Here is a 10,867-nt window from a genome sequence, read left to right as displayed (position 1 = left end):
GGACTCTGAGCCATGGACCATTATCCTTTGGATGTGACCATCCAACCAATTCCTAATCCACCTAAGAGTCCACCCATCGAATCCATCTCTTTCCAGTTTAGAGAGAAGGGTGTTGTGGGGGAATGTGTCAAAGGCTTTGCAGAAGTCCAGAGAAATTACTTCTGTAGCCCTTCCCTTATCCACTGATGTAATCACTCCATCATAGAAAGCCACTAGGCTGGTCAGGCAGGATTTTCCCTTGTGGAGCTGTGCTGGCTGTCCCAAATCACCTCCCTGTCCTCCATGTGCCTTAGCATAGCTTCTAGGAGGATCTGTTCCATGACCTTCCCAGGCACAGAGATGAGGCTGACAGGTGCTTCCATGCTACTTTTCCAGCAGATGTCCGTGTGGTGGAAGTCCCCCAGCAGGAATAGCCTGCAAGCACGATGTCTCCTGGAGTTGGAGCAGGGAGGCTTTGTCAATAGGCTCCCCTTGACCAGGTGGCCTGTAGCAGACTCTAACCACGAGGTTCCCTTTGTTGCCTCAGTCTCTGATTTTTACCCACAGGCTTTCAATATGCTCATGGCTGTTCAGAGACAGCTCTTCACAGTTAGTTCTCCTCTTCATGTAGAGGGCAACCCCCTCCACCTCTTCCTTTCCTGTCTCTTCTGAACAGCCCATAGCCATTGATATTTGCACTCCAGTCACGGGATTTGTTCCACCAAGTTTCAGTAGTGGCAACAAGGTCATAACTTTCCAGCAGCACAGTGGCTTCCAACTCCTCCTGTTTGTTACCCATGCTGTGTGCTTTGGTGTAAAGGCAGCTGGGCTGGGCTGTTGGCCATGTCACCTTTGTAAGACTGCAGCTGTGCTCCACTGTGTCTAGTACCACTTAGAGTCACCTGCAGAGGAGCCTCATTAGGACCCTCTCCCTCTAACCTTTTCAAACCATCCCCCAAATTGCCAGGGATAAGCCTGATATCGGTCCCCCTCTCCCCTCACATGTAGTGTAATCAAGCAATCTGGTTCTCTACAAGGGGGAATAAGAGGAGTGACCACAACCCTAAACACACCCTCAGTGTGGTTAACCCTTTGATCCATGACTTGAGGGGCAGTCAAGGAACATCTTTCACTGCCCTGATGGGTATGGCCTACTCCCCAGTAGGAAGCAGTGGCGCTTCGATCACACACGCACACAGACACACACACCCCCAACCCAAGCCCTTTGGTTGAAAGCCTGTCTTACCAAGCTGACCAGCCTGCTGCCAAAAATTCTCTTGCCCATTTTAGACAGGTGGATCTTATCCCTTCCTAATGGGCTACAATCATTAAAGCACACCCCACTGTCACCAAAGCCAAAACCTCAATGGCACCAGCCTCGAAGCCAGACATTGATCTGTACTATGTATCTTCTTCTGTTATCATTTCTTGCTTATGAACCCAGAACTGCAGAGGACTCTGCAGAGAACTGCAGAGTGATTTGCATTTTTAGTTTAACAGTCCTACTGTAAATTTCATCTATGATTTGTACCCTAAAGCCCTGTGACTTAAACTGGAGGAAGAGGCCAAAGGCTTGTGCATTGCTTTCTGGGTCACTGAAATACCAAGGTTAGCCAAAATGGGGAGAAGAGGGCTGTAAGGGGGTTGGTATAAGTAAACAGTATTTGGGTTTTGGGGGTTTTTTTTAAGCATGCAGTAGGGTTTTTCCATGCACTCACTGCTGTCAACTTACCAGTTCTATGTAAGGGTTAAATATCACAAGAGCACATAATAACTTCAGATAACTGAAGACAGGGGATGCTTTTTCCAATTTTCGGGCGAAACTGTAATATTCCTCTCTTTCCCCAGACTGGCCATTGAAGTTCAGGACAGAATTCAGGAAAGAATATGACAACAGTGATGAGAAATAGCTTTAAATCTCCTGTAACAGGTTCCTGAGAACTTTCTGCAGGTAAGGAAGGGCCACTGCAGGGCCAGGTGGCTGTAGGACAAGTGCCTTGGCAAACTGTGGCACAAAATAGGGAAATGGTGGCTGCAGGGGATGCTGCTTTGGCCACAAAATGGCTGCCTGGGCCACGTGCCCCTCAAGCTTCCAGGCGAGAGCTTGAGATGCCACAATAGCTCTTGCTTTGAAGTATGGTTCGTGACCAAAAAAATAAGATTGGCAAGCTAACTGTCTAGAAAGCACAGGGTAGATACTGGGAATAATTAACACAGTATTCCTCTTTTCCCTTTTAAAGAAGTAAATGGAGCCTTTAAAGGGAGAGGGAAGAAGGGGCTTGGCCAGAGCAATGAAACATAAGTGGAAAAACTGTGGAAGGTTTGCGTCAAACCAGGCACGAGCTGTGCCATCCCTAGGTGACCCTCGTAAGGGCCCTGGGCTCCTGGGGGAACTGTGCTAGAGTCAGCATGGTTGGGAGAAGTGGAAGTTTTTATGTAGCAGGGCTTCCCTTTGGCTAGTTGCCTGTCCTGGTAGCTCTGCAGTAGGTTTCAGTGTGGGAGGATCTCATTTCAGGGCAAAGCCATTGCCTTTCTTTCTTCCCCTCTCTCTTGGGCTGACCTTTTCCCAGTCTTGTCAAAGAGCTGGGCTTGTAGGGCCACCTCTCTTTAGAGGATGATAATTTCCAAACACCTTTGGCTTTCTTTCACTGTTTTTGCTGTAATAATTCTATGCCCCACGTGGTAGTTTAATGCTTATCTTTTAATTTGAACAAACTTCATCCCAACCTAGGCTTCCATGGGAAAGGATTTGGGCACTTTGTTTATGATGGGGTCACTTACAGGATCACTGATCCCATTTCATCAATCAGACCGCTGATCAAATTTTGCAGGAAATAAAAAGGCTTCAATCTGCTTATGTTTTAATTCTGAGGAGCTTCTGGGAATTCAGGCAATGCTTTCACTGATATTTTTAAGTTTTCTAGCATAAGATTTGCACCAGTGCTGGATCTTACTGGTTGGTGCCCATTGCAGTCCCACTTGGGGCTCTTTGATGACTTCAGAAGCTGTGAAAGCGCGGCATGCTTAAAAACAAAAACAAACTTGTGGATATTGGCCTTTCCACATAGCTGAAGGAAGCCTTAGGAAGAAAAAAGCAAGTATTTGACTTCATTGTTTGAGTCATCAAAGCATGCTGCAGACCCTATGGAACGTGCCGCTGTATCCTGCAACACCAAACTCTGCATCTTTGGCAAATCAGCATTGTTTTGGTGGCACCAGGCTCTCTCCTTTGAGCCTTGGGCAATATCCATGCCTCCATGGTGGGGACAAGTCCAGAAAAAACTGCTCTCACCAGAGTGTGAGTGTGGCTCTGTTATGTCCTGCACACTTTAGGAAACCCTAAGCTCTGCTCTTGTTGAAGCTTCTGGCTGGAGATTTTCCTGATCTCTTTTTCTTGCTGGGCTTGCTTGCAGCCATAGTCTTCTCAGGAATGGCTTCCCCAGCTTCACCTCGGCCCCAGCCAGGACAGGTTTGGAAAGTGGTGGAAAGCTTTACCTTCAGCCCCTGGGCTTCTGCAGGGGACCCACAGGTGGCCCCTACACGGAGGTTGAGTTTGTTGATCCACCTGGAAATGTGGCAGAAGATCAGGGAAAGAAATGGGACAGGGCAAAGGGAGAGGTGAAACTCTGCCCATAAGTGGACAGTCACTTCAAAGTCACTCCAGGTTGCTTAGAGTCTCACCTGGATGACCTTTGAATATCTGAATATCAGCCAAACCCAAGTTGTGGGTGCTTTCCCTATACCAGGAAAGCCCAGGCTACGTGCATCCTTGCACATAGGTGCATGCTCCATATCACCACCATGGGAGAGGACCCAAAGTGGCCAGTGTGCCGTGAGCTTGTGCCTCCAGCATGGTAAGGTCCAACTGCCCCCCAGGTTGATCCCTGAGGCTGTTCCGCCCTCGCAGCACTCACCTGCGCAGGGGAAGGAGCTGGCAGTCACAGTGGAAAGGTACATCCTGCAGGTTGAGGATCTCCAGACTCGTGAAGTTGCTCATATCGGGGATGTTGCTCATTTTGTTTCTCTCCAGGTAGAGGCTTCTGATCTTGGGACCAAGGCCAGCAAAGGCATGAGGGGAAATCTGCAACAGAAGGAGGGCGAGTCAGGGGGTCCTGATGGGGGCAGGGGAGCAAATCTCTGCCCCTGCACTGCTAATCAGCTTGGGAGCCTGTCCTGAACCTGGAGGCCCCACAAAAGAGCTGCTTTAAACAGGGAGGACTGTTAATTAATTCAAGCGGTTCCAGTCACATTTTGGGACTCAATAGACCCCCCTTCAGTCTTCATAGAAAGAATGAGACATGCAGGAGGTCTCAGAGTGAGCTCTGGCTGCTGTAAGATACACAGTCCTTATGAGGGTGCTGCTAACACTTCTTTCTTGAGAGGATGAAAACATTTGGGGTAATAGCAGTGAAAAGTCCTGCAGGACAGCCTGTAATAAGAGAAGGAGAAATCTGGTCGGGGCTGGGAAAAGGAGATGATTTGGGCCCCACTGAAATGGTGGGTAAATGTCCTTAAAGACTGGAGGGAGTAAGCCTGTCCCAGGGGAGCTGTGGACAAGGCTGCAGTAAGGCAATTCTACAGCTGAGTCTCTTCCCAGCCAGGCTACGGAGCATCTCCTGAAGCCTTGGGAATTTGGGGACATCTGTTTGGATGCTCCTATAGGGGCCACCAGCCCTGGGCAGTGTGGAAGGAGATGGGACCTGTGGCTGTGCCCTCTGGTGCTACTGCCTCTCAGGAGTCCTGTACTGCACTCACCTGCTCCAGGCCCATGTTGTCCAGATACAGGTGCTGCAGACTGGAGGCCACTGGCAGGAAGACACCATCCCCCATGCGCTTGATGGGGTTTCGGGACAGCTTTAGCTCACTCAGGGCAGACAGGCCCCGCAGGGCTGCTGTGGGCACTTCCACCAGATGGTTTCCCTCCAGCTGCAGTTTCTCCAGCATCTTGGCAGGAGCCAGGGCAGCGGGGGCGATGTGCCTGATGGCATTCCCAGTGAGGTAGAGCCAACGCAGTCCCCTGGCTCCGGCCAGGTCACCCTCTGCCAGCTCCCCGATGGCATTGTGCTGCAGGTGGAGGGAGATGAGGTTGGGCAGGAGCTGGAAGGCGCCCGCAGGCATATGGGTGAAGGCATTGCGATCCAGGTCGAGGTAGGCCAGCTGTGGGACCCCCTCAAAGGCAGCAGCTGCCAAGGTGGAGAGGCGGTTGTCGGTGAGGTACAGGTAGACCAGGCTTTCCAGCCCCCGCAGTGCTCCAGGTTGCAGTGCCCTGATGCTGCAGCTCTGCAGGTGGAGGGACACCAGCTCCTCCAGGCCAGGGAAGGCATCTGGTGGCACTGTCCTGAAGGTGTTTCTGCGCAGGTCGAGAAGGCGGGTGTCCCCAGGGAAGTCCCGGGGGATCTCCTGTAGGTTCCTGTTCTCACAGGACCCATGATGGAAATCGGGGGAGCAGACGCACCCGTGGGGGCACCGCCTGCTGCCGGCTGCCCTTGGCTGCTCTGATGGTCTGCTGGGGCTGGGGAGTGGCCAGAGGCGACTGCATCTCATCTCAGGGGGCTTCAGGGAGTCAAGGGGCCGGCCTCGGAGAGCAGGGGGTGCAGCACAGGCACCTTCAGCCTGCACCCGCGCCCTCGCCAGCCAGTTGTGGAAGGGGCGCAGGAGGCAGGAGCAGAGCAGAGGATTCCCATGCAGGCTGACCCTCGCCAGCCCCCCGGCCCCGGCCAGAGGTGGCAGCCCCTGCAGCTGGTTTTCACGGAGGTCCAGCACGCGCAGCTGGGGGCTGCGGGCAAAGGCGTCCGGTGCCACGTCCTGGAGGGAAGCATGGTCCAGGAAGAGGTGCCTCAGCGAGGCCATGGCCAGGGCCTCCTCGGCCACGTAGGTGATGGGGTTGTGGCCCAGGTCCAGCCGGGTAGCCCCATCCAGCCTGGCCAGGGCCTCGCCAGGCAATGCCTGCAGCTCATTGTGGTCCAGGCTCAGCCTACGCAGGGCAGGCAGGGCAGCAAAGGCCTCGCTTCCCAGCACATGGAGGGCGTTGTGGGACAGCCGGAGCCACCTAAGCACCTGCAGACCCTGGAAGACCATGTCTGGGAGGTAGACCAAGGCATTTGCCCTCAGGTCAAGGACAGTGAGGGACCCCAGATGGCCAAAAGCACCTGGCTGGATCTCTTCAATGCGGTTCCCCTCCAGGATGAGCTGCTGGAGGGAGGACAACCCATCCAGGGACTCCTGGTAGAGAAGGGCTATACTGTTGGAGGCCAGGTTAAGGTAGACCAGCCTTCCCAGCCCTCGGAAAGCCCCTTCCTCCAGCCTCTCCACCTTGCAGTGCTGCAGGTCTAAGTGTGTGAGGTAGGGGGTGGCAAGGAAGGCTCCTGCTGGGATGACGGAGAAGCTGTTGCCCCGAAGGTCTAGCTTTTTGGTGAGCTGTTGGCCACACAAATAAAACACTTGAGTTACCCCAGGGCTACCATACCTACCTTCTTTCCCCATTCCTTGATCTTTCACTTGCCAACCTCTGGGATGGTGTCAGGGATGGCCACCAGGCTCCCATTGAGGCACAGGACGTGGGCACGGAGGTTGTCGCAGACACAGGGTGCAGGGCAGCGGGCAGCACCCACTCCCCCCAGGGCTGTTGCCAGCAGGAGGAGCCCCCAGGACAGCCTCATGTCAGAGGCACCTGTGGCTGGGGAGAGACAGCAGTGAGGCCGGGAAAGAGGCCAGGCTCCTGTGCATCCCCAAACAGTATCTCTGGCTTGGCACACAGAGTACCCAGGGGGCTGTTGCTATGACCTGGTGGGGCAGGTCTGTCTCTTGCTCTCACACTGTGATTTCATGGGTTATAAATGAAGAAGATAGTGGAAGAAAGAAGATAAATACTTGGAATGAAAAGTGAAGGTAACAGCTAGCAGGTCACTCAGGGAGAACTGGTTTGAAGCTGATACACCTCCCCCCCTTTTCTTCACACAGCACTAACATAAGATTGCCTTGGTCTGTACAAGCTATCAATATCCCTCCCAGAACTGGTTTTTTTGTAAGGCAAGCAGGTATAGCCACCCAGGGGATGTGATCACAAAGCCTTCCAAGTTGCCACCCTTCTTTAAATGGCAAATGTTCCATATCTCCACCACCATGGCCACTTCCTGCCTCCCAGCTCTGTGCCTCCCACCCTGCACGCTCTCTGCTTCCCCCTCAAGCTATTCATAGCACTTTTTGGAATAGAACTCCACTGTTTAGCTGCAGGAAGGAGGAGCTGGTTTTGGCTGGGCAGGAGCGAGCCCCTGGGGCGAAGGTACCAGAGAGAGGCTGAGGCTGGGGCAAGCACAGAGGAGGCAGTGGGGCTGCAGATATGGCCAATGCACACCTCTAAGCTCTAAGACAGCAGCAGTGGGGTCTGCAAGGCTCAAACCTGTGGAGCCACTGTGGTGCACAGCCCCTTGCCCACTGTGACTCATCGTCCCCTGTGGGTCCATGCCCAACTCTGCCCTCCTGCTTGAAGGAGCAGGACACCTAGTCCTGCTGCAGCCCACACACACACTGGGGTCCCCCCCTCCTGTGTGCCCACCAGCAAGTGCCACCACTGCAACGCCCCACCTCAGTCCTCATGCTGTGCCTGGGGCACTGCCACATGCCAGGCATCACCCCACCACTGCCTCCCACACACCTGGGGGGTTCACACAACCAGGGCTGGGAGTACCTGGACTTCAAGAAGTGGCGAAGAAAGAAAGGAAAGCGTCTCCTGCCCCTTGTAGCAGCTGCCAGGCTCCTGCACCGGTGTTTGCTCTCTTTGCAGAAGCAAGAACTGAATGGGCCCCGTTGTGTCGCTTTCCCAGCAGCGCTCACTGGACGGGGCCAGAAACGTGGGAGGAGGGAAAGGAGGAGAGGGGGAGGAAGGGTAAGCCACCTCTGGAGAGAGGGCAGCAACCCAGACATTGCCTCCCCCTTAATTCACAGGGGGCTGGGAGCCCAGCAAAGCCCATGTGGGATTTGCACTCCCTGTTTCCTGAGCTCTGCCTTTCCTTTCCTGGCTGTTAGTCACAGGAGCTACAGAGGTACAGGGCAGAAAGGTGACATCCAGCCAAAATTGCAATGGCAGTGGTAAGCTCAAGCAAAAGGGAAGAGGCAGCTGACCAGGCTGCAGGACTGTGCCATGTTTACAGCCTTCCGCTCTCCTCATTTTGCTTCTTTTGAAGAGGCCAGGGGCGGCAGTGCCTGTGTGACACATCATTTGCTTGCGGAAGGGCAATCCTGCTGGATTAGTGTTTCACTCTCCCAGGGAACGCAAGCAGATCTGCAGCCTGACAAAAATCTGGAAGATTTCATACTAATGTCTCTCTCCCCTTCAAGCCCTTCCCCTGTTCAGCAATCTCAGCTGCCAGAATCAGAATGTCCAATCCTGGTGCCACCTATGGGTGATGGACATGCTGGCCAGGGTCTGCAAGCCTCTCCAAAGCCTCCCTGGCCATTGCAGTGGGCTGCGTCCTCTGTCCCTGCAGGGTCCCAGAGGTGTTTAGTGCTCCTGGGACACAGGGTGACTTGACGTGGTGAGCAGCTTGGAGGCACCACCTCTCATGCTCAGCTCCACTCTGCTGTGCAGGGAGGACCATTGGGGATGCAGGTCTAGAGGAGATGAATCTGCCTCAGGCTGGCAGAAGTCACCCTGAGGAGCTCACTGCCTGTGCTGAATCACCATGACCCATTTTGGGCTCATGGCTGGCCTCAGGGAGGGCCAGGTGAAGGCAGTGGTGCCTGTTTAATGTCATAGCCATAGTCTGGCCAGTGCTGGTGCTGTTTGATGGTCTTCACCCTGTACCTGCTGGGTGCTGCCAGCATGGCTGGGCCCTCATGCCTCCTTGAGCTGCTCCCACAGTCTAGCAACGCTGTATCCAGTGTCCCAGCTGCAGCCTGGCCCCACTGCCCACTGCCATTCCTCATGCTACCACCCAAATATCCTTGAAGCACCATCCCTTCCTCACACTGGACACAGGTGGAGGGCAGTGATGGCTGGCAGGTCTGGGAAGAAACCAAAAGGGACAACAGGCTGGAGCGGCCCCAGCCAGGCAGTTTCAAAGGTCTGAGGAACCTCAACCACTTCCACCTGAACTCCAACCTCTCTGCCCCACTAGTGACAGAGCAGTTGGCACTCAGCATCTCAGCAGCAACCCCTTCCACCAGCCAATGTGGAACCAACTGCTGCAGCCACCTCCACCCCAGCTCTGGCCATTGTCCAGCCCACTCTGCTCCCCCCTGCCTGGACCCTCCATCACCTCCCCTGGCCAGGAGCCCCCACCCTGCCTGGCCAACAACCCAGACAGCTACACCTCCCTGGCAGTGGCCTGGGCTCTGCTGGAGAACCATGGGGAGGATGAGATGTGATACCAGGCACTGAGTGCCACCTCCGCCCTTTCCCCAGCTTCGCTCCAGGCTTTTATTTTGTTCATTTACCCAGCAAATATCTTGCCCACTTTAGCAGCTACAAGGCTGCAGAGAGGCAGCCAGTCTTTGCTCTCCCTGATGGGGCACAGGACATGAAGGCAGCACACCTGAACTTCCACTTGGGGTCCAACTCACCTCTGCTAGGCCAGATACTTTTATTTCCTGTTAAATGTTTCACCTCTGCCTGCAAGGAGCCAGATTCCACTGCTACCACTACAGGGTTTCACTGCTCTTGGATCCAGCCAGAACTGTTCCATGCAAAGAGAGCTCTGCACCAACCATTGCTGCCTTGCTGGGCTGAAAAGGTTCAAACTAAAAATATATCTGACAACATCAGTGCGTTTGGGGGGAAATGGTTGCACAAGACAGGCCAAAGCAGCACTGAAATAACCTCAATTTCCTCCAGAGCACCGCTGGGATCCTCTGACCACAGTCATCCTATCAGAGCAACTTCTAATAGAAACCAGAGTCAGCAATTCCCAGCCTCTTTTTCCCCCCCCACCCCTTAATCCAGAGGCATAAAGGACTTTTGAGTCCATGTCCTACCTAGGAGTGAATCTGTCTTCTGCAGAGACTATCAGTTCTACCCTTGCACACCTCTTTTTCCTACAGACATCTGATCTTGACACTAAATACCAGGCCCAGGAAAATCCTGTTTCTAAATATTGTTTATGAAAAAAACCCCCACCTGTAATTAATCAGCCTCTCAGGTTTGTCCTGCTGCTATGGCTTGGCTACTCAAAGCTGGTCGCACAGGTTCTCCCCACGACCTGGCCCACAGGTCCTTGTGCAAGCAGCCTTTCCAGGCTCCTTGCTCACAAAACATGCTCCACGGGACCTACTGCAGGTGGCCTCCTGTAGAAGGTGACCCCTTGGTTTGGTCTCTGCATCACCTTCCTCTTCTCCATGACCCTCCTCCACAGCAGAGGAACAAAAGGAGCAGCAAGACGCCAGGGAGCTTCAAAAATAGCTACAATGGTTCAAGACTTACAAAAACTACAGGTTCTTTTATGTCTCAGTTTTGCCCTCGAGCTCACAGCAAAACTTAACAAGGATGGGATGAGGTGAAGGAGGCAGAGCTCAGCTTGCAGTGATTGAAATTCCTGTAGGTGCAGATGCCTTACCTTCAGTTGATTTTTACCAATTTAGACACAGAGGAGTTCCAGCTTCAGTCAAAGAAAGTGGAAGAAAATGTATTTTGCTCTTAGCCTTAGGGCAACTTCTTTTTAATGAGGGGATACTGCTCTTACCCAAAGGCCAGCACTTTGCCAGCCAGAACGATGAGAGACACTGCTTTCCTGAGTTTGCTGGATCACAGCCTTGCCAAACCTCCCCCAGCCACCCAGTTTCCCCAGTGGAGTGCACTCTGCCAGCTGTAGTACATGTTGCATCTCACAACAAAGGAACAGCTAACTCAGTTTCCTTGACTTCTTCCTGGAACTATTTATACTGCATGTTGATG

At 53.4% G+C, this 10,867-nt stretch overlaps 1 protein-coding gene across 1 annotated transcript; it reads right to left on the bottom strand.

The window, feature by feature from the left end:
- Positions 1-3,029: 3,029 nt before the first annotated feature.
- CHADL (chondroadherin like) lies at positions 3,030-10,313 on the bottom strand. Its single transcript, XM_032688958.1, is given in 7 exon segments — positions 3,030-3,544; positions 3,894-4,060; positions 4,735-6,396; positions 6,486-6,643; positions 6,646-6,700; positions 6,702-6,755; positions 10,248-10,313. Coding segments are annotated over 7 exon segments (2,388 nt in total). The 3' UTR covers positions 3,030-3,318.
- Between the last annotated feature and the right edge of the window lie 554 nt (positions 10,314-10,867).

The sequence above is a fragment of the Chiroxiphia lanceolata genome, chromosome 5 (assembly GCF_009829145.1).
Source record: "Chiroxiphia lanceolata isolate bChiLan1 chromosome 5, bChiLan1.pri, whole genome shotgun sequence".
Lineage (NCBI taxonomy): Eukaryota > Metazoa > Chordata > Aves > Passeriformes > Pipridae > Chiroxiphia > Chiroxiphia lanceolata.
This window is presented reverse-complemented; position numbering and strand designations above follow the sequence as displayed.